This window comes from Panthera tigris, chromosome A2 (genome assembly GCF_018350195.1).
Source record: "Panthera tigris isolate Pti1 chromosome A2, P.tigris_Pti1_mat1.1, whole genome shotgun sequence".
Classification (NCBI taxonomy): Eukaryota; Metazoa; Chordata; class Mammalia; order Carnivora; family Felidae; genus Panthera; species Panthera tigris.
The window spans coordinates 44,589,016-44,613,891 of record NC_056661.1 but is presented as its reverse complement, the minus strand read 5'-3'; the positions used below and the strand labels follow the sequence as shown (position 1 = coordinate 44,613,891).

General features: G+C 36.5%; 1 protein-coding gene across 6 annotated transcripts in view; it reads right to left on the bottom strand.

Annotated features, from left to right (window-relative positions):
* CNTN4 (contactin 4) overlaps positions 1 to 24,876 on the bottom strand; it is an 893,176-nt gene that overhangs the window by 297,167 nt on the left and 571,133 nt on the right. For all 6 annotated transcript variants that reach the window (XM_042979430.1, XM_042979433.1, XM_042979434.1 and 3 more), the window contains one exon: positions 8,014 to 8,140. In XM_042979430.1, the coding sequence (XP_042835364.1) occupies positions 8,014 to 8,140 (127 nt within the window). The remainder of the gene's footprint in view (positions 1 to 8,013; positions 8,141 to 24,876) is intronic.

Here is a 24,876-nt window from a genome sequence, read left to right as displayed (position 1 = left end):
AGCATGAAATACCATCTGTGACTTTTTTTAACCATGGTAGAAAAAGAAGTTAGAAATGCTCTACCCAGCAATGGTGACAACTTAAGTGCTATGGAAAGAGCATGCCTTTTATAGTAAGCAATGGTATTAAAATTTTAACACTTGCTTTTGTGGCTACTTGATTCTACACACACTTTATTTTAAAATCCCCATAGCATCTTGTACAACTTTCTTCAAATAGGGCTCCTCGGAAAAAGCCCTTTTTTCTACTTTGTAGTTATTCTTTAAATGGGTCTCTACAGATGACAGAATATACCACTTACAGGTAGATTGCTGAGTATTTGATGAAATTGCTGCAGAGATGCTTTGATTTGGTCCTTAATATGACTGAAATGGCTGACTGCAAAGCAGAGGAACTCTATTGATCTAGAGCTGTCTTAGGGGCCAAACTAGTCTTATCATGGATCACTTTGAAGATCTTCTTAGTCAATGGCACTCAAATATCAATCAACCATCCCAGTAAACTGCAGATCAGGTCATTAGGTAACAGAGGTAAAGAGAGCTGTGTTGTTCTTCTGTTTATTTACTTCAATCATCTATTGTATCTGATGATATTGTTTGGCCCTATAAATAAATTTTCCTGGGATGTGCACATTTAAACAGCCAAGCTTTACTAACAAGATCTACTTTCTTTCCTTCTTTTTTTTTTTTTTTTTCCCCACAGCCAGTAACATTCCAAAGAGAGCTTATTTTAATCAAATTGCCTTCCTTTGAATACTTTGGAACTTTTGAGCTAATACAATTCACTGACTATGTATCTTATGTTTCTTTTCCCCCTCCCTCCCAAATTCTACAAAAATACCAGGTAGTGAAAATATGCCATGGTTGAAGCTTCTAAAATATCAAGAGTCCCACAGAAGCATTCCCATGGGGAGACCAAAAAATAAGAAAGCACTGCAGCACAAAGGAAATTGATAAAAAACCGTAACAAGATTAAAGAATGAGAGACTTTCATTTTTATTTCCTTCAATCAGTAAAAAACAAACAAAAAGTCATTTAAAATGTGTATGTATACCTACATACTCATTGTGTATCTTCTCACAATATTCTGGAGTACTATGGCTGGTGTGTACAATGAATGTAAAAGGATTCATATGAAACCATACAATCCAGTTTGTTTCACGATTTTGGATATTTGGTGTCAAAAAAAGCAGAAGTTTAAAGATGATCCTTTTCTCTGTGTCAAGAGCTCTTTCACACTTCAAGGTCAATTCTATTTTGTTCTATTTTTATTTTTTTTAAGTTCACTTATTTATTTTGGAGGGAGGGAGGGAGGGAGGGAGGGAGAGAGAGAGAGAGAGAGAGAGAGACAGAGAGAGCAGGAGGGGCAAAAAGGGAGAGAAAGGGTCCTAAGCAGGCTCCGCACTGTCAGCATAGAGCCCACGATGTGGGGCTTGAACCCATGAACCCTGAGATCAAGGGTAAGCAAGAGTAAGATGCTTAACTGACTGAGCCACCCAGATACCCCAGGGTCAATTTTAAATCACCTTTTCCATTGAAGTCTTTTTCAATATTCATAGTCAATATTCAGAGTCATATTCATAGTCAATATTCATTCAATATTCAATAAAGTTTTCCACAGTCTCCTATAGGATTCTCTCTGCTTCATCAGTTAGGAATTTGCCTTCACCAAAGATAATTTGCCTACATCACTTTTGTATTGTCCCCTTAGCAACCTAGACCTTGACACTCTCCTCAATAAATGCCTGTGGAACTTGACTAAATATTGTACTTCTTTATGATATATTTTAGCTTTGAGCATACACAATTTATGAGCATTGTAGCCCATCACAGCATGGTGGTGTACGTGTGTTCACATCCATGTCTTTGAATTGTAAAATTGAGAAACATGAGGGGCAGGAAAGGTAGGTCAGAATCACAAAATTGGACATAGCTCTTTACGTGTTTGTTTATAAGAAGATGGGTATTAGAAAAAGACATTGTTTTTAAGCTTGACAGTAATTCTTTCTGTGTTCTGACACAGACATGAAAGTAATAAGCAATAAAAAGAGAACAGCTGCATTATATTTTAGCAGGTCTATCTGCACATGAATCTCTAGAAATGACTGCCTGCCCTAGACATTTTTTTTTTTTTTGAGTCAGCTGATCACGTCTTGGCTATAACTCTCACTTCAAATGATAGTTGAGCAATTTAATATGACAAATCTAAGAACTCAAAGAGGAAATTGCAATATAATGTGAGCTGCAAGCAGAATGTGGAATTTAGAAATGGACCATGTGAGCCTTTTTAGAAAAGTGGTTGTAGGAATAATGAGAACACCTCTGTAGGTTTGTCTACACTAGTCATCTCAACCTAAATGCTCTGCAGAAAGTCCTTTAATCTACTTTATTGCCTGCTTTTACATACAAATAGCAAAGGAAAAGGGATTATTTAGAAAATAAAGTGCTTGCTGGGAAATGCAGTTGAGACTAGATTACAAAGCACTCTACCCAGTTTTATTGCAATGCAGTCAATGTTCATTCCCACTGAATGTGGATTGCTTTGAATTCCTTATCCTATTCCATACTAGAACACTCTTGAAAAATCAGTTTATCTTCAATGTTTGAAGAATCTTTATAAAGAAAATGCCCATATGGAGCAAAGGGAGATTTTCTCTAGGGTCAGGATAAATTAGTAAGTCATGTAAACTGATTTCTGAATCATTTCGGAGCCACAACTTAACTCTCTCCAGAGTCCGGTTGTGCCCACTGACATTCTGGAAGGTACAATTTTCCCAACTTTTCTGGGAAGGTATCTATGGAATTTGTTGTAGTAAACCCCTCTTCCTTTGTTCATGGTTTCAACTTGGCATGGAAGAAAGGGCAAGACCTTTCTGACTTAAATTTTTTTGTCTACAAACTAAATCAAATACAAACCTCACAGCAAAAGTACTCCAACCAAGTACTTGAACGTCCCTTCTGTCTGGAAAGGGAAGCTGAGTGCAGTAAGTAATGTCACAAGTCCTTAAGAAACTTTAATACAAGGAAAGTTGGCACAAGTCAAAACTTCTTAAATTTTTCTGGGTCTGGGTCAATCCTTTCAAAATCGAGGGGCAGGAAACAATGAAAAGAGAAGGCTCAGTTGAGGGAATAATACAAAGAAGAGAGGTCAGTTGTGGTGTTTGAGGAAAAACCGAATGCTGAAGATCCCCACGGAGAATTCACCTTGAATTTCTCCTATTTGTTCTTCCCCCTCAAAGTCAGCCAGAGCACTGAAAAAGTTTACCCAGACTGATGTTTGAAAATATCCCATCACTCCATTTTTTCTCTTGCTCTTTCCTTCAACAAGAGGGAGTTTTTAGCTCCCAGGTAGCAACTGGCTATTATGTTACAGAGAAACTGCCAAATGTATAAAGGAAAACCCAGTCCACTGCAACCAATTGCTGGTGCATTTGATTAAAAGTTTCCTTCTCTGCTTTTTCTGGCAATCTTTAAAAACATAATAGGTTTCTGTTCCACTGCTTGTTTTAAATAACAAAGCAGGCCCCTATATCTTGAAACACAATGTTACAAAAACAATGTTAATTAAAGGTCACAGTTTGGAGGAAAAACAAAGCAACAACTTGCCAAATTCTGCTGCAAAATTTGTTTTCATTTAAGGCTAACATCTGAACTTACACTTGGCTATGTACTAAAGCATGGGTCCATTTAACTCATCATTTATGTATGTAGAAACCTTTCCTTCTTGCATTTATTGTTTACTATATAACACATCTTAAAATATCTGATTAAACCTTGAATTCAACATATTATAGGGAGAATAAGTACATATTATGGTTTGCCCAAGGATAGTGCTGGTTTTATACCTGCTGTCCTAGAATAATTATTAACAGTGGTGTTCACTCTCAAAATTATCCTGGTTTTGAATGATAAATTACATGTTCATTAGAGAGGTCTTTTTTTGGTTTTAATTTCAGTAATGCACCTCCTATGGCAAAATATCCACACAGCAAAATAATATTTACCCTCTAGATACAGTTAAATGTCTCCTTTTCTGTGAAACTTACACTAAAACCTTCCACCTTCCATCCTGAAGTAGACTTTCTTCCCTCCAGGATGCCCTGGAACTTGGACATCCTTTATAGCACTGACAGCACAGTATTTGCAGCATAGCAGTCCTACTATGAGGCAGTCCTCCAAAAAGCATACTACTTGAACATGCAGTCTATTAATCTTTGAATATCCTAAACCTAGGATGGCATTTGGTAAATCGCCGTTGCTTAATAGAGTGGTTGAAATACCTTTCCTGGACCACATACTTTTCAGACTCCTAGTCCATACCCTCATTCAAAGGAGAGCTGCTATGGTGGACTCCTGAGTAGAAGTTCTGCAATTACTCACCCTGGTTAATTGCTGAACCAGTTCCGTGTACCTAAAATTCATAGTTTGAAAACCACTGGGTGGTTTGATGCATGATGATATATTTGATGAATGAATGAATGAATGGGCACACAAATTCTAAAATAATTTCCACTATGCTAATACTGCCATCCTTTACCTTGTATAAGATGTCCTTTGCCCTGTGCCACTTTGCAAGCTCAGCATCACAGTTCAAATCCCACTTCTCTGGATCCTTAATGACTCTAATCTCTTCCTGTTCTAACTATGTTATATATTATTTTTGTTTTTACACACTATTATATTTTGGTTATTAAAGTTATTGTCATTAAATGTGAATAGAGGCAAAATCCTATTTATAAGATATATAGAGTTACTGTTTCTATATGGCCCGGCAAACACTTATTCACCCAACATTTACTTTTTTTTTTTTTTTTAATATTTCTGTGTATTTCATTCTTTCTCTTTGAAGTCCCAGACTCCTACCTGCTTCTACTTCAGAATGACATATATACCACATTTTGCCTGTCTGGAATTTCATATGTGTGTGGATTCCTCATACACATGTGACTATATTTGATTATCTTATGTTAATCTGCCTCGTGTAAATTTAAGTTTTAGTGCAGCTAGAAGAACCTTGGACAGAAGAAAATTTCATCTGCTCCAATTATAAAACACCATGAGGCAATAAAGATCTGTGTGTAAGAAAAGTAGTATTATTACTTTTAAAGTCTCCTGTTTCCATTTAGATTCTAGTCATTTCCCTCTGAATGGTTAATTATAACTTCTAATTTTGACTTTCTCATTCCCTTGATTTTCTTTATGATTTTATTAAGTATATTGGTATCCTTAAACAAGTGCTCTAGCTGACCTGCTTTTGAACTTTATGAATATGGAATTATATTCTATTCTTCTGTGACTTGCTTTGTTTGTTCAAAATTACATTCCTGTGATCCATCACTCTGCAGCCATAATTTATCATTTTCACTACTGCTTGGGGATACCTTGTATGAACATACTAGGTTTAATCTATCTGTACGATGTTGAATTTAATCTTCTAAATTTCTGTTAATCCGGTAGACTTGGAAGAGTGTGTCATTTTAGTTTTAATTTGTCTATTTCTGCTCACTAATGGCACAGATAATCTTTCTACATATTTAATGGATATTTGATATTCCTTTTCTTAGAAGTACATAATCAAGTCTTTTGGTAATGTTTCTACTAGGCTACTTGGTTTTTTTAATTTTTTAATTTTTTTTTTTACTTTTTGAGTTGTGGGGATTTAAAATATATTTTTGGATATTACTTCTTTGCCAATGACATGTATTAAAAATATCTTCTCCCAGTTGGAAGCTTGAAATTTTACTCATCTCAGTATTTCTGTTGAACAGAAGTTCTTAATGTTAATGAGGTTAAATATTTTCTTTTAAGATTTGTGCTTTTCCTGTCATATTTGAGAAATACTTCTTTGCCTCCAAAGTCACAGATATGAATGCCTATCTTCTTTTAAAAGTCCATGTCCCATGCAGGTCTTCCATTCACCTGAAATTTGTGTATGCCATTAGGGTGGGGTCAAATTTTATTTTTTTTAGCCATGTAGATACATCCATTGTGCAGTTTATCTTTTTAAAACTTATTTCTATTGTTGCTATGATTTTAATTTTTCTTTTTTTTAACTCCACAAGACAGTGCTTTTTAAAATTATTTTTTATTGTTTAGTGTAACTGCAATTGATTTGATGTAGAAAGACGAATCTTCACCACTTGCTTTACCTATCTTTAGTTCTTGTATCTCTGGTACTCTGGTATCATTTTCATTTTGCTTTAATTCTATCTTTTAGAATTTTCTTTAGCGAGTGTGTCTGCTGGAGTCAAACTTTACTTTCTGAATGCCTGAACACATATTTGCTTTGTTGTCTTTTTAAGAAAGTATTTCTGCTACACAGAAATTTGACAGTTAATTTCTTTCAGCATATTTTCTTCCATCTTGGTTTTTTGTTGCTATTGAGAAGTCTGGTCTGCCATCTACTTGAAGGTTGTCTATATTATCAACTTAACTATTTTTATGATCATCTTTGATTTGGGTGTTTGGCTGTTTCACTATAATAATTCTAGATGAGGCGTTATTTTCATTTGAACTCCTTGAAATTCATTTGTCTTCCTAAATCTATAGCTTGGGATATTTTTTTAAGATTTTATTTTTAAGTAATCTCCACACCCAACATGGGGCTAGAACTCACAACCCCAACATCAACAGTCACATGCTCCACCGATTGAGCCAGCCAGGCTCACTCCAAGCCCTGAAAGCTTGGAATTTTTAATTAACTTTGGAAAATTCTTAACCTTCTCTTAAAATATTGCTTCTGCCTCATTCTCCCTTGCTTTTCTTTATGGAACTGTGATTAAACTATGTAAATATTTCCTATTAATCCCTTTTGCTCTTTCACTTACACTTTCTCTCCCCCACCTCCCTCGTTTCTTCTCTCTCTCTCTCTCTCTCTCTGCCTCTCTCCCTTTGCATCTTTTTACTCCTTTCTGCTGCCTTTGGATGATTTCTTCAGATAGATCATGCAATTTACTAATTCTCCTTTCAGCTGTGTCTCATCTTCTATTAAAACCACTTAGCAAGGGTGCCTGGGTGACTAAGTCAGTTAAGCATCAGACTTCAGCTCAGGTCATGATCTCACACTCATGAGTTCGAGCCCCACACCAGGCTCTGCACTGACGGCTCAGAGCCTGGAGTCTGCTTCAGATTCTGTGTCTTCCTCTCTCTGCCCCTCCCCAACTTGTTCTCTTACTCTCTCTCTCTCTCAAAATAAATAAACAAAATAAAAAAATTTAAAAACAACAACAACAACAACAAAAAAAAAAAACACTTAGCAGCAGGGTTGCCTGAGTCGTTTAGTTGGTTGAGAGGCCAACCCTTGATTTCAGCTCAGGTCATGATCTCACGTTTCCTGGATTTGAGCCCTTTGGGGAGCCTGCCTGGAATTCTGTCTCCCTCTCTCTCTGTTCCTATCCTGCTCTCCTGTTCGGTCTCTCTCTCTCCCTCTCAAAATAAATAACTAAACCTTTAAAGGTCACTTAGCACCAAAATTTGAAATAGGCAGTTACTTTTGCTTTACAGTTCTTTGGGGAGGCAAGCTTATTTCAGTATATAGCCTTTGGGTTCCAGGCCTATTCTGGGAGGTTTTCTCATGTTCCACTCTCTGCTCAGTCGACTTTAGGCTTTGTCTTGTGATCCCCTGTGAAACTGCAAAATCCAAAGCTCCCTCACATAATTCATCAAGGTGAAAACTGCTTGTGGGGGTCAGTTTTCTTCTCTGGGTTCCAAACCTACTTATTTCTTTACTTCTGAGTATTTCTTACTTTCTTACCAGTTTGTTGAGACATGTTTAAAAAAAATACGTTAAGGAATATTTAGGCTTTTAGTGAGGGGGTCAGATAGGATATTCAATTCCTGGTATAGCCAGAAACAGAAGTTGGGCACTCAACTTTTCAAGAACACAATCAATTCTTTAGTATTTCAGGACAGCCTATGATGCTTGTCTAAAAGATCTTTATGTAATTAGAAGTACGGGTCAATTTTAATAATAGAAATGGTATGCATGGAAACATAAGATTTAAAACAACAAACCTGATATGCGGCTTTGGATTCCCTTTAACTTCACAATTGAGCTTCACCTTTTTCTCCTCAGAATTCAAAGGGAACATTACATGACTTGGTTCCTGAATAAAAACAGGGCCGTGCAGTGTGTAGTCATCTGAAATGAGAGGAGAAAATGTCCAAAAATGAAAAGAACATCTTCCAAAGAGGAACAATAACAGGAACCAAGTACAAAATGAAAACAAGAAAGATAAAATAACAAAAAAAAAAATAGTAATACATAACTGATATACTTTCAGCCTTTAGATGAAGTTTCCCATTGCAGACTAATCCTTTGTGGAATATTGTGAAGCAGAGACAGAGACTCTATTTCATTCTGATAACTTATTTTTACTAACTACTTCCAGAAAACTGCATGGCATTTCCTTTCCTCTCCTCTTAGTTACTGTTCCTTCTGTCTTTTGCTCACCCTTTTACTTTGGTCACATTTTGTTCCTAATATATCTCTTTTGTGCCTGTCATCTGGTCTAATGTCACAAAGTTAAAATTTCTCTGCTCTTTAATGGATAATAGAATTGGAAGTAAGCAATGATGATTTCATAGATACCTTAATAATGACACACAGCTCTGTACTGCTAATATACGTATAACATTTTCTTAAGTTGTCTACGCAGGTAAAGAACAATGTAGAGTCACAACTAATTTTCTGTGGTAAATGACCAGTTTGTTTGTTTGTTTGTTTTTTCCAACCTACAATGGACTCATACCTGGGGATATCTGTGTAAGTATCATACATCTAGAACCATACGTGACTCAGCACACAAATTCAGTAACATCCAAATTAGTCTATTATTATTATTATTATTATTAGTTCAGTGACGTACAATGATGTAGGAATTTTTCTAAATGCATTCTCTCAATAACAGTAACTAGATGTATGAAACTTACTTTATCACAAAACAGCAGTAAAGTTCATGCTGGTAATCCACAAACCATACTTTAAGTAGCAGTATGTAGATTACATATGTTTCTAGAGTACACATATAATAAATGTTAGTCAAAATGCATCTCCCCACGTATACCCATGAAAGTGATTTTCATTCTTCAAAATCTAGTTCAAGTTTGTTTGTTTGCTTTTTTATTGTTAACCTACAAAGCTTTTCCAGACCCTTATCTTCTTCCTTTCACCACATGATTCTTCAGTTATATTTCCCTGTGGAAGCTTATCTTTTTCTATCAAGTGTATTTGTAGCTTTCTTTTTCCTGCTTTGAACTGTAAGCTCCTTGAGAGTGTAACCATGTCTTACACATTCTTGTATGCTCTGATGTAGCAGATATAGCAGTTTGTAAATAGATCATCAATAAGGACTTGTTCTATTTAAGTGTCATTTTCTTTTCACTTTTTAATCTATTCAATCAGCTGACTTAGGCACTGCCTGATGAGTTTCCAGATAGAAGGGCCAGTGGCTATGAGGTAAAGTAATACTGAATATCACCCTGTAGCTGAGAATCCACTCCCCACTAAGGTGTGATTATTTTTAACAGTGTGAATTGCAACTGCTATCCTAGAAAAACTTTAGAAGCAGCCTTTGTTGACGGGTGGTAAGATGCCACTAAATTCATGTAGGTGAATCAGGACTGAGGAAAAAGAATAAAGCTGATCTGGGAATCTTGGTGAAGGACAGGAAGTAAGGTAATTTTTTGTATGGCTTACAACCCAAACTTAAAAGAATCCATATGTTGAGGGTGGGACAGAAGAAAATTTAAGGAGACAAGATGACAAAACAGAATTCTATTTTACTATAGAGGAGTGGGGACAGCCAAGCAGGATATGAATTCAGAAAAAACATGAGCTAAGATTCAATGCCTTGGGTCACCTACTAAATCCATGACTTATCTCTCCATCACCTAGTCTTTCTAGCCCTCAATTTTCTCATCTCTAAAATAATAGGACTGGACTAGGTTAGTGCTTCTACACTTAAGAATGGGAAATAATCCCTGAATATTGTCCCATATCTTACATGCACAGACATGTGAAGTTTGCATTCAAAGATGGCATGAATAATATTACCTCCACCATCCTCTCTCCTTACTCCATGTATAAAATCTCATGTTAATGAGACTTACACAAAGAAAACAGGATCTGCCAAAGAACTCAAAAGCACAGAATGAAAGTACACAAACAGACTTTTTTTTTTAACACTTGTGGTTTGAAGCCAGAAACTTCAAACTGCAGATATTTACATTTCAGATTTTCCACAATTACATAAATAGTTTCAAAACAAATTTAAACACTGGTCAAGGATTAGTTCAATTCAGATACAAAAAATTATGTGAATTTTTGGCATGTCTATTTAAGTAACAAATGTTACTCATCAAGATCGCTAACATAGCAGCATGCTTCGTGGATTTTTCTCTAAGACAGAAATATTTCTATTGTTGTCCCAGTTCCAAAATTATGTGTTTGTGTGTGTGTGTGTGTGTGTGTGTGTGTATATATATATTATCAATCATCTCAATTCATTGGTGTTCCCTGATTTGAATTTCATACAGAAATACACAGTCTATTACTAGTAATTCTAAATAAGAATGAAACATAATAATGATTATCCAGGATGCAGCTGAGAGGCTGTGGATTAACATCTGTACTATTTCTCAATGTATCCATGCCATATTTAAATAACAAAAATGGTATTTTTTCTGTGTATTTTGTAACAAGAATTGATAATAATGATGCTTTTGCATTCGCTATAAATAACACACTACATCCAAAGTTTTTATTTTCTCTTGGTTAACCAAGCTTGCTGCCTGTAAATCAACAGTAGCATTTTAGTTCTCATCTAAGGAAATCCATAGCTTTTCAAGCATGAGCTACATGATTTCAAAAAGATGGAGGGAGAGATTTTAGAAAGTTGAGCAATGCAGATGTGGAAGACATATCCTAACTACAAAACATTTAGCCTAGAGTTACCAACATTTTTGACAAGAAAGAGTTAAAGGGTTGTTTCATTTCTCTCAAACCTCAAGGTACCTGGGTGAAACAGAGTCCTCAGAATGACATTCTTAGATGAAACATGGATGGAGACATCAGTAAGTGTGTTCTTTTTGTAGTAGTGACAAAGTGACTTTCAAGTGTCTTAAAGGTCTAAAGGTACATACGAAGCACTCTGCATCTGCCATTTGTAAAACCTATAAGATAAAGTTTCCCTTTTCCTTTGTCATATTAAGTTTTTCTATGTAATTGGAGGGGGAAGCCATGATTTTCAGGATAAAGGAGCATCTCAGAAAATGACAAGAGGGCAAGGTTTTAATAAGCCAAGATGTCTCCAAGTTAGACCATGGACCACCTGCATTTTAATTGTGTATGTGCAAGTATAGAGCAAGTACAGAGCTTGTGTTTTTAGACTCAAGTCCAAAATGACTTCATCAGAAAAATCCAGGGTCCATGAATTTGCCTTTAACCTAGTTCAATCTGGGTGATTCTTCTGCACACTAGAAATTCAAAACTAACACAGATCCTTTTGTTCCTAGCTCTCCATTTCCTAAGAGCAGAAATCAGCCAACACTGGCTTTAGACACACTCCTAAACATTCTCTGTCTGGCAAAGTCAAACCAACACATCTTTGCTTGTAGCATATAGAGAAGGACTTCTAGCACATGTTTGGACTAGCAGCTAAGAGGCACGAAGACAGGAACAGAAACCGATAAAACTGACCCACACAAGGAAATGGGTGGATTTGTCAAAGTATGGGACTCAAGTTGAAACTAAACTGAAACTTCCTTAGAAAGACCCATATAGTTGAATGCCAACAGCTAATTATGAGAACGCTTCCAAGGGCTCTATGTGACAAAGAAGAGGGACTGATGTGACAAGGAAAAGGTATGCTCAGGTGACCTAATAATCCACTGTCCTATGGTGATAACTTATCCTTACTTGATACACATTATATTCCTGCTGTAACTACTACCCTTTGTTTATAAGAAATGAATCTCATCTTATTTATGTGACAGGATGTTCAGATTGATGTTTTCACTTGTGGATTCCCCAAAGGGTGAAAACTCACCCTAGTGACTCACCCAGCTTGAAGAAGTTAGGGGAATGGACTCACATTATTATCAGGAATCTCTAAGAGGAGCAGTAGGCAATTACTTTTCTTGAAATTCTTGAAAACCATGGTGAAGAGAAAGAGAGGGAAGCCAGGTTGCCAACAGCCCAGACACAGTCTTTCAGATTTCAGATCACTGATCTCAGGGCCAGCCTAGGGGATTTAGTGAAGATGCCAACACTGGTACATCATGATTTTCTGGTTCTCCCTTCTTTGGAGACTATCTGCCAATTGGTCAATTGGATACTTCCACAACACTACTTACATTCCCGAAAGTTTAACACAGAAATTCTCATGCACCAATATCTGAGTAAACCGTGTATTTGCAAAGAGAACAGAGAAGACCTAAGCTAAGGAAAACCCCCTTTCATGTTTCAACAAAGAGTGGGAAACCTATAGGTTTTCAGAAAGAGTACAACTTTCGTGACCACAAATGTATTTAAGTTAAAGGTCAGACTACCCTTAACCCTTCTGTCCCTTTGTTCATCAAATACTGAAAGTTATTAGAAAACACTGTTCTCAACAAGTGAGTCTCAAACTCCTTTCCTCATTTATTCTTTTCTTTTTAAAATCTATTTTTTTAGGGGGAGACAAAATCAATGTTTGTCAGCCAATTTCTTCTTGCTGCCTCCTGTAAGTGTTCCAGAAACAAAATGCAGTGTCAGGGCGATTTTTAAAATGTTTGGAGTATTGAAAGAGATGCATAGAATATCACAGAACTTTAAAGAGATTATTTAATCCTGAATGTATTTTCCCAGGTCACAGGGTAAAAAAGGTACTATATCTGTAACAGAAACAAAAATGATTTTTACCTAAAAAATAAAATAATCCTCTAAGAAATACAATAATAAAACACATTTCCACAGTGAGGTACTGCTCATTTTATCTGCAGCATTGAAACATCAACGATCTTACTTTTTTTTCTTTTTAATTTCTTTATTAATTTGGCCCATTTTGACATGTCCCCAAACTTCTCTCCCAGGCAAGCAAGCAGAATGTTTCTCAGGCTATCAGAAGCCAAACTTGAAAAAGAAATTGGAATGGATGGAGGTGGCCTAGGTTTTCTGAGACTGAGAAGAGGAAAATAAGACTGAATCTCAAGTGATGGTATACTTCAGGAAGCAAGGCAGAGGCCCATGGTTCAAGTATAGTGGAGCAAGTGTAGAGCAAAATCCCCATTCCATGTGAAAGGTCAGCAGCAAAAGATAACATGCATAAAGGAGCAAGCCGGTGGGTAGGGTACAGATTGGAAGAATCCACTAATGCTAACTGTAGATCTTTTTAAAATAGGACATCTGTAAACCAGCCTAAATGGTAGCCAATATAGATAGGAAAGGCATTAAAGGGCTGAGCCATATCAGACAGCAGGTGTGATCTTCAGATAAATATTTCATAGAAGGCAAGTTTGCAAAAAAAAAAAAATCAAACTACGCGTAAATTTATTCCTCAAAGTATGTTCTAGAAACCTCCTGCATCAATATCACCTTACCCGGTGGTGTTGATGAAAGGCAGATTTTTGAGCCCCTGCCAAACTTACTGGATTTTTATTATCAGAGCCCAGTACTGCTGTTCATTATTGTGCACTCTACGGTTTGAAAACTAGTACTGTACATTATAAATTGAGCACAGATGACTTTCAGCCCTAAACCAATTAAGGATACCAATGAAGAAAAACAACCCTGCAGAGTTTTGTTCTGTGTGCTAGATCACTCTGTAGTTTCCATGTAGGATGGGGTAAAAGGCCACATTTCTCCAGCAAAGCCCTTAGGTCAATGCACTTCTCTTGTGCTGGAAATATTTTTCAAGTCTTGCAAACTCTGACTCAACTCTGCTGGGAAAGGACAAAAATGCAATACTATGATTTCATCGTAGAAAACTAAAAATACCAGATTCAATTCTACTTGTAATTGCCCTGGAATTTCCAGGTGTTGCACCTGAGGGTTGTTCAGGCCCTTAATCTTAATGGCAGATATGAAGTTCTGCCATAACAGTCAAGAATCTCAGACTATGATAGAGGGTCAATCTTCCCAGGACATCGAAAGAGACTTTTGATTAAACACCTGGTCTTGGGCACAAACACTTAAATGACAATAATCTCAATTTGAGAAGTAAACTCTAGGATACCTAGTAGGGAACATAAAGGTTTGAGTAAAAGCTCAGGACATGAGCCCATGGCTTTAGATGGGAGTTACATCTGGGTCACATCTGGAGGATAGATAGTTTATTACATTATACATGCACAGAAGCATCCTGATGCAAACCAAAGTGGCTGTGCCATGCTGTACCTTTTACTCTGCATCCTGTAGAGCCCTTGACCAATCAAGAGCATAAATGCTCTCTATGTGGGCAATCAGTGGGAACATGTTGCCTTACTGGATTACAGACCAAAGCCACCTCACCAAGGACAAAGAAGAGGTACTTCTTCTGCTATGCTGGTTTGATGGGTGTGTTCCCAGAGTCATGCTCATATTTCACTCTCTCCCTCTCAACACTTGCATCAATGGGGAGATACATTATTCATTTTGCCACTAGAATGGTCCAGGAAGAGCACACACAGGGTCCAATGCATCCTGCTAGCTGGGAGCCTTCTCCTCTAACCTTTCTAATGATTGTGGAAATTCATTTTGGCCGAGAAACTGTAAGGTCAGCAACATCTCTGTGGATTGAAATTACTCACAAAATGTAGGGGAAATAACCTAAGGAAAATCAGAAACAAATGAAATACTCTGACTTTCTTGAATGTGAAAATTCCTTTAAAATGAATTACTGATTGTAGAAATGATGACTGGACAGCTGTCAAACTATCATTACAAATACAATTTAGCGTTGTTAGTCTTTATAACATAAATAGCAAGGGATGTTCAAAGACGGCACACAAGTGCCTATGTGTGAAACTATCCAACACACAGTATTTTTATTGAATAAGTACTCCGCTTGGTTCCATTTGCTTGCTCAGTTGAATAGAATAGAGGCAAAACAAATACAAGAGGAGACAGCCATGCCTGCTTAAAGGATAAGATGCTTCTTTCATCTGTCCTTTCTTCCACCTTCCTTCTTTTAACCTCCTCACACGAGCATTTTAAACAGGAAGGAACAGAGAAGTCTGCTGACAGCTGGTACATGTTTGAAGGCAGAAAGTGAAAGAAAATCCAAACGAGAAGTGAACTCTTCTCCTACTCTTTCTTTGTTTCCTGCTTAACAGAATAGTGCTGCTGCCATTATACATTGTGTCACACATAATGAGGACCTAATTGTATGTAACGCCAGCTCTTAGAAATGGTGGTGATCTGGGGAAGTGTTAGGAGATAAAAGTGGTCTCTTTTGGGAGAAAAATTCTGCATTGCTGAAGGAAGCATTTGTAGGAGTGGCAAAGATCAACAAGGGGAAATGGGTCAGCACAACCTACTCCAACCTACTCCTGACCCTGACCCCAAATCCTGATGCATTTCAGAAACAATGGATTCATTACTCCTTTACATATAAGTAAATGGGTAACTGTGACAACAAGTTCCAGTTATGAAAATAAAGATAAATTTTCAACAAATGCAAATATTCTATAACTAATTTGGGGGCAAAAACTGAACTTAAGGGATATGACATGATAGCCTTAGTGTGAATATCTCTACAGAATTATAAGTTTGTTAGATTATGGAGTGCTGACCCAGACTCAGCTGGGGATGAGTTATTATTTACTAATGATGGCAAATAAGAAGATATAAAAACATATGTATGTAACAGATTGGTTTTGGCTAAAGAAGTTGGAATAAGATATCTGTAACACTAATTCACTAAATGCTATTTCCCTCTTAACATAAGTATACAGTAGATATCTATGGTTTTTGCTTACTCAGAATTCATCACTTCTCTTCAAGGTAAGGGCATTCCACTTTTTCTTTGGTGACCCAAGTGCCCTAGTAGCCTAAGTGGTTTGGGTAGACTAAAATCTTGTATCCAAGTTAGGAGCAGGAGGTAACTCAGGCCTGGCCAATTAATATTCCATTTTCTTAGAAAACTGATTCCCAAGTATATGATGCAAGTTTGGATAATAAGATTCTATTTCAAGCCTTTTCATAAAACTACTAGGGGGAAAAAAAGTTTTTTAGAGTCTGGGATTGCTTGGAGGGAGAAAGCCTAGAGTTTTCAAAGGCCTCCACATGGAGAATTTAAAAAAAAAAGAAAGAGAATGAACTAACGCACCAGAAGGAAGCTAATAAGAAACCAAAGAATGGAGGCTGAGTTTTGATGACATCACTTGAGCTTTGGAACCAGTTCTGTTCTAAGCAAGCTTTATCCCTAAGATTCCCAGCTATGTGAGCCAGTTATTGCTTTTATTTAATCAAATTTGAGTTGGCTTTTAACAGCTGAAGCTAAGTGACTCTTAATCGAAACTATATTCGTAGAAAGTACACATCGTTTAATCCGTGGGTTAATTAATGTCCTTTGCTCTTCCTTTTCTTCTTTCAATTTCCTTTCAGCCACTCTCCAAATGTATGTGTGTGTAAATGCACACGAATAGGCCCTCAGCAATATGGCAGGCAAAGATCTTCCCTTTGGAGCTACTGTTCTTGTTCATGCTTCTATCTCAACCTGGTCACTCCTGTGATCAAATGCTCCCTAAAAGTCTGCTCCTTTAACCTGTGTCACTTTGATTACTTATGACAAGCCCCATAAGACATGTCTTTCCCATGTCCTTCCCCATCACAGGACATTATTACCTGTTGGGAAAAAAATATATATATATAACAATATATTAATCTATTCCCCAGATGTGTAGCTTCTAGCTGAAATTCATATACTTTAATGGTGGCCTTTTAAAGAGATAATTAACCTAAAACAGTGTTAATGTTTATAATGTGCTTTTATGTGTTCTTCATGTGCAAAAAGGCTCTCTTAGGGAGCCAGTTAAAATTAATGCAGAGCTTACATGTGCCTTCCCCCCAAAATTCTGATTAGATAGACCTGGAGGTAGGGCACAGACATTTGAATTATGCATCTCAGCTTATTTAGATGCAGGTGATCCACAATCATGAGCCACCATTTAAGAAAGAAAAATTAAGAGAATGGCAGCAGCCACAGTAGGATGTTTCAAGCACCCGGTGGCTACTGGAACTTTTAACCAAGGAAACAGAGTATTTGTTTGGCTCTTAAATCAAATGTTGGAAATGCCTGTCTTTTCTGGCGTGGGTGAGCAGAGTGTTTCCCATTATGTCTGTCCATGGGGATAAATTCTTCTTTGCAATAGGAGGTGTAAATGATTGTAACAAACCTGCTCTGGCTCCTGATGTTTTGCTTATTATGTATTAAGAAAATCCAGATTTGTCCAAGCTTCTCTGTGACTGGGAGAAACAATTAATTCTTTCCCTGGTTATGTCGCTAAGCCTCCCAGAACCAAAGTATCTTCATTCTCAACAAAACAAAAGTATGACCACGGTTGGCTCTTCTACACTCAGTTGTAATTTTGCATTTTCTTGGAAACCATCTGTTTTAAGGCCTTCTGGGGTAACTTGCTGGTTTTATTATCTCCGCAATGACACCGTAGGTTCCCCACTTCCTTCCCTGATATTGAGTTGCCTGAACACGTAACACCTGCAGGTGGTACTTTCATGTTACATGCACTGTGGCTCCTCAAGTAATATTCATGATTCTTTGCACCTGTCTCTTTAGCAGCTGAAATACCCCATGTCTGTCTTTCCTTAAATGCTTCAGGTTTTCAATTCAACACAGAGTGAATGCGTCAATATACATACATACTAGGAAGCGTGAAAGGGAGTAATCTGGGAGCTGTTCAAGCAAAACTCTGACAACATATTTCTAACAGGAAAGATCCACTAAATTTGAATTTAGTATGCTGCTCTTTCTGGTGTGTAAGTACTTTAGTTATTTTGCATATAGTTGCTTAGGATACAAGGTTGTCATGATGTCCCTGAGGAAGCTGGGGAGGAGGCAAAATTGAGTTGCAGTTCATGGCAGGCATTGGGTTCCAGTGTATGAGTCTCTTTGGTGGGGCACTGTCATTTTGATTGAAATGAAAACCCAAACCAGACTGTGTCCTATGTCCTTGTCTGACTAAATCCAGTAGTCCTGCTAGAGATGGGAAAATAAGCATAATCACTCAACTTAGGCAGAGATGTCCTCAGCTTTGGAAAAAAGATGCTTAGGAGACTACAAATTAACTTCTACTTTCTCTTCCTCTAAAGATAAACCCCTCCCCCCCCCCAACCCTGGCCCCATGTCTGCTATACAGAGACATGTAGAATAATGGCAATAATAACTACTATTATTTGGCATAATGAGGCCAGGCTGCATGTAAAGTAAAAACACTTGCCAGGCCCTGTCTCACCCCACCAACAACCCTACTGACTGATGCTATATTCCTCCTCACTTGATGATGGAGGAAGAGCAGATTAGAGACAATTCACTTACAATAGGTTGCAAGTCAAGCATTTGAACCTGGTATATTATAAGAGAAGAGCTAATTGCTCAGGGGCGCCATGACATCATGATATACACTTGCAATTACTCTCTATGCATCACCACCAACAAGTAACAAATGAGATTCTGATATGTTGGATAAGAACAGTACCATCAAATGTAACTTGAGATTTTTAGGCCACCCCATTTTTGACATGAGGAACCAAAGTTTTTTAGGGATTAAATGGCTTATGAAAAGTCGCACAGATACTCAATGATGGGGCTCTAACAAGAATCCTGATTTTCAGATTTAATTGAATGTTCTTCATAGTACCATCAGTTCCCTCTAGTTTGTTTTTTGGATAACAGTAGAAATGGTCCACTTGTACCTAGAAATATACTGGAGGAGAATAATGGAGTCATTTCTTAGGAAGGGAGGAAATCTATTTTGTCAATATTTATGTCTTCAAACTTTGGTTCAGGAGGAAATAAGTGAAAGTTTATTTCCTTTCAATAGAGAGCAGAAGGGATAAATGTATTCATTATATGCTGCACTTGTTACTAATTTTTTCAAATTACAAAGTTGTTCTTTTTTAGAATTACCAGCATATTGATGTACAGAAAGGATATTTTGTCCTAAAGTAATCCTCTATAGAGAACTGTATAAAAGGGGGATTCATAACCTTTCAAAATGACAAGCATAAAATTTGCATCTAATTATTGGGCATTCTGCCTTTTCTGTGTCATTCTGTCATAAGGTAAAATGGCATGCACACTGATTTGGGCAAACACAAAGCAAAAACTCTGTGAAGGGATAAATGGCAGCAGAAAATGCCATTGACTTGAATTCACAGGTTTATCAAAAGAGGAGGAAAAACATTTTCTTGGCTTTCCTAAGACAAGGTAAAAAGCATGGCCATTAAGTTGTTGGGCCCTTTGAATAAGTCATCCACCTGTCCTCCTCATTTCACTAGCAAATGAAACTCAAATCCTTTCCCACAAACCTCCAGAGAAGAATTGGATAACCATAAGTATCTATCTTTATAATAAAAATACCTGTTTGCCTGAGCAAAACATCACCTAAGCAGAAGGTAACTGACAGGCGATATTGGGTTAATATCTGTCATTCATTCAGCAAGCATTTACTGAGTTCCTACTATGTGCTAGATCACATTCAACACATTGAGTATAGATAGAAAAGTAAATAAACACAACATCCTAAGACAGATCACATTTTAGGTTGGGGGAGGCAGACTCTAAGGAATTTATACAGTGTTCTGAAGAGTGACTAATGCTGTGAAGTAAAAAGAAAAGGCATAGGGAGTCCAGGGAGGATACTGCAATTTTAAGTAGAGTTGCCAGTGATGTCTTCATGAGAAGATGATATTTTATCCAAGACTTGAAAGAGAGGGAACACATCATGAACATATCTGGGAGGTAAACAAACACTGCAACCAAAGGCAACAATGACTGCAAAAGCCCTCCAGTAATGGGAAAATGCTTAGTTTACTGGAAACAAATACTTTTATGCTTTACCTCTTCCTCTTCCTTTCTCCCCGCCTTCTCTCTCTCCCTCTCTTCCTCTCTTCCATTCTCTCTTTCTCTCTTTCTTGCGTGCGCACACACGCACACGGCAACCAGTGTGCCTGGAGCCTGCTGAGCAGGGGAACATTCAGAAAAGCTAAGTAGGACTGGTAGCGGCTATACCACTTATTAGTGCTTATGAGCACTGCTATATTCATGGTAGAGTTCTTCAACCCACATTTGTATAAGCAGAAACAGGTATTATTGCTGTATCATTATTTTATAGACAAAGTGAGGCAGAAAAAAATCCACTTGTGGGGGCCTGGGATGCCCTTGCATTGCTATGATGTTTTTCCCTTTTTCTCTTTCAAACGATGCAAATAGAATTAGGAAACTGTAATTCTTGACGAATTTTCTTGTAGAACTTCTTTCTGTAGAATATGCCAGATCCATAAGTTGCTTGTAGTGCAGGAATTAAAAGGATGGACTCTTGGCAATAGTGCCTAGGTTCATATCTCTACCTCTAGATGAGCCTGAACAAACTGCTTAGATTTTGTGCCCCAGCTTGCTCATTTGTGAAATGAAGCTTAGAACAGCACCTATCTTATAGGGTTATATGTGAGTGTTAAACATCTTAACTTTTTTAAAGTAAATTCTATTCCCCAATGTGGAGTTTGAACTCATGACTCTGAGATCAAGAGTTGCATGCTGTATCAACAAAGCCACACAATGCCCCAAATGTCTTAATATTTTTAAGTGTATTTATTGATATTGAGAGAGAGAGAGAGAGAGAGAGAGAGAGAGAGAGAGGTGTTACACACATGAGCAGGGGAGGGGTAGAGAGAGAGGGAGAGAGAGAATCTCAAGTAGAATCCATGCTGACAGCATGGAGCCCAATGTGGGGCTCAATGTCACAAACCACATGATCATGACCTGAGCCAAAACCAAGAGTCAGATGTGTAACCAAATGAGCCACCCAGGTGCTCCACATATTAATATTTTTAAACTGCCAAGAACAGTCCCTGGTATCACAAAAGATCTATAAATTCCCTCTTTAAAGTCTCTGATTTGTGGAGTGGTGGTATTGGGGGATAAGGAAGAGAATAATCCCTTGTTACTCTTTAATGTTTCTCTAGTAGGTAGGAAGACATAACTGTCTTTCGGTGGCCCAGGTGTGATAAATTTTTTCTGAATGTAAATCACCAAAGACACAAAATTTTTGCCTCAAGGAAAGTAATACAAGGGGACTTTGCATCATTCTCCCGTTACCCCCATCTTCCATAATTAGTAGCCTGGTTGTGTGCATAAGGCACAAATATTAAATTGCACACAGCCTATCATCAATCTTCCTCCAGGTCTCTGAATGAGTAATGCCAAGATTCAGGCTCAGAATACTTGTCTAAATGAAAGAACTAACCTTGAGACAGGAATGGAAAGAATGTAGGTAACGTCTGCATTTAAAACGGAATAAAGGGAAGAGAAATCCCTTTGATTGGTTTCTGTTTTTTGATGTCAGGACATTTCTATCGCCCTAACATCAAAACAACAACAACAACAACAACAAAAAAACAAAACAGCAGTGAGAAATCAGAACAAAAACAGGAGAAATCTCTATTTTGGCAGGCAATAAAACATCCTCTCCAACGAAACGGCCTTCCCTTCTGTTCCCAAAAAATTTTGTACACTATACTTACTTAACCAGACTATGGTAATACTTTATATACTTGTCTATAGCTTGTAAGCTGTTTGAAGATAAGAACCTGAGTCAATGTTGTCTTGTTTCTCAATTTTTATCATTCTTTCTGCCACGCTGTCAATGTCTGATCTATCCTTAATGAATACGTTAATGAATGAAGGAAACAACTTGCCAACAAGTATAACTTGGTATGTAGCAAAAACAAGACAGAAAATTAAATATCCTAATTGCTTGTCAACTACTATTTGTAAGAGAATTTGGTGCTTCTGCAAGATCTTTTGAGAGAACTAGCTGGGGTTTAGGCCATCAAGAAAATCAATTTTTGAGTTTTTTATGAAAATTAACATTTCATTCTATTTACTATTTCACAATGGAGTCTTGCCTTTATGAAGTGTGTTTTTAATGTTAGGTCACTCTGTAGAATAATTCTTTCCCTTTCATTCATTTATTTATTCATACAAAAAATGTTTTCTGAGCATTTGCTCAGTTCCACATGCTTCAGATACAATAATGAACAAAGACAGGCAATGCTTCCTTCACTGGGCATCTATTCACTGACAAGTTGATGCTTTAGTAACTAAATTCAAAGAAAAAAACCATGATCTTGACAGGCTTAAGACATCATTTCAGTTTTGTGAGTAGATTTTATCATTTATTTTTGTCAGAGAACACACTAAGAGGAAGTTGGAGAGGAATTAATATACACACAAAACTTACATAAAATTTTAGGAGTTTCACAGACTTCCCTGAAAGTTGATTCGTAGAATTCAGGTTAAAAATTCCTGTTCCAATCTGGAAGTATCATTTTTTGTGTGTATGTATGCATGCCTCTGTGTGTGTATGCATTTGTGCATGTGTGTGTGTGTATACTTACTTTAAAACACAGGAAAAAAAACCAGAAACCATTTAATGAAAGGATAATAAACACATGACTATAACAATTATTTTAAATATAAATGGACTAAATGATCCAATAGAAAGACAAATGGTGGCTGAATGGATAAAAAAACAAAAAACAAAAAACAAGACCCACTTACCAGCTACCTACAAGAGACTCACTTCAGATCTAAAGACACATACAGACAGAAAGTAAAGAGATGAAGAAAGATATTCCATGTAAATGGAAGTAAAAAAGAAGCTGGTATATCAATACTCTTATCAGAAAAAATGGACTAAGACAAAGACAGACAAGACACAAAGAAGAACATTATCTCATAATAAAGGGGTCAATCCAAGTAGAAGGTATTACATTCATAAACAGTTATGCTGTTTACATAAGAGCACCTAAATATATAGAGCAAATATTAACAGACATAAAGGAAGAAATTGAGATTAATGCAATAACAGGAAGGTATTTAATTCCCCTATACACCACTGGATAGATAAGGCAAATAGAAAATCAATAAGGAAACACTAGCCTTAAAGGACGTATTAGACAAGATGGACTTAAAGGGTATATATAGAAAATTCTATTCCAAAGCAGCAGAAAACACATTCCTCCTAAGTGCACATAAAAAATTCTCCAGGATAGATCATGTTAACCCACAAAACAAGTCTCAATAAATTCACTAAGACTGAAACCATATCAAGTATGTTTTCTGACCACAAAGGTATGAAACTAGAAGACAATTATAAAAAGGAAACTGCAACAAGAACCTAAACACATGGTTACTAAACAACCAATGAGTCAACAAAGAAATCAAAGAGGAAATTAAAAAAACACTGAGACAAATGAAAATGAATACACAATGTTCCAAAATTCATGGAATACAGCAAAAACACTTCTATAGGAAAAGTTCATAGTCATATAGGCCTACTTCAAGAAACTGGAAAAATATCAAATAAATCTTACTTTATACCTAAACTAAAAAAGGAAAATAAACAAAGCCTAAAGTTAGTAGAAGGAAATAATAAAGATCAGATTTGAAAAAAAAAAAATAAGAGTCTAAAAAAACAGAAAACATCAGTGAAACTAAAAGATATTTCTTTGTAAAGATAAATAAAATTGAAAAATCTCTAGCCACAATCGTGAAGAAAAAAAGGGAGAGGGCTCAAAGAAATAAAATCAGGAATTAAAGAAGAGAAGTTAAATTGACACCACAGAAATACAAAGAATGGTAAGAGATTACTACAATTTTAGATATACAAATTAGAAAACTGAGAGGAAATGTCATATTTCTAGAAACACACAACCTTCCAGGGCTGAATCATGAAGAAATAAAAAAACATGAAGAGACCAATTAAAATAAAACAAAATCAATAATTTTAAAACTCTCCCAAAACAAGAGTCCATCCAGACAACTTCCCACAGGAATTCTACCTAACATTATAGAAGTTAGTGTCTATCCTTTTTAAATAATTCCAAAAATTTAAAGAAGAAGCAATGCTGTCAAACTTATTTTATGAGGCTAGCATTACCCTAATACCAAAACCAGACACAGATGCCACAAAACAAAAAGCTGCAGTCCAATATTGCTGAGGATCATAGATGCAAAAATCCTTAAAAAAATAATGGCAAACCCAATCCAACAATACGCTAAAAGGATCATACACTACAATCAAGTGTAATTTATTCCAGGGATGCAAGGATGGTTCAATATCCACAATCAATCTCTGTGATACACAAAACAAAGGATACAAATCATATGATCATGGCAATAGATGTAGAAAAAATATTGGATCAAATTCAATAACCACTTATGATAAATACTCTCAACAAAGTGGCTATAGAAGGAACATACCTTGACATAATAAAGACCACCTATAACAAACTCAGTTAAGATCATACTCAAAGGTGATAAGTTGAAAGCTTTTCCTCTAAGATCAAAAACAGGTCAAGGATGCCAACTCTCATTACTTTTATTCAACATTCACTGACTTTATTTTCAAGTATTAGAAGTCTGGCCACAGCAATTAGAAAAGAAAAATAAATAAAAGGCAACCTAATTGGAAAGGAAGAAGTAGAAGTGTCCATTAATTTGCAGATGACATTATATTGTGTCTGGAAAAACCTGAAGATTCCACTAAAGCACTATTAAAATCAATAAATGAATTAAGTAAAGTCACAGGACACTAACATTCAGAAATTGGTTGACTTTCTACACACTAATAACAAATAACAACTAAAAATTAAGAAAATAATCCCATTTATAATTT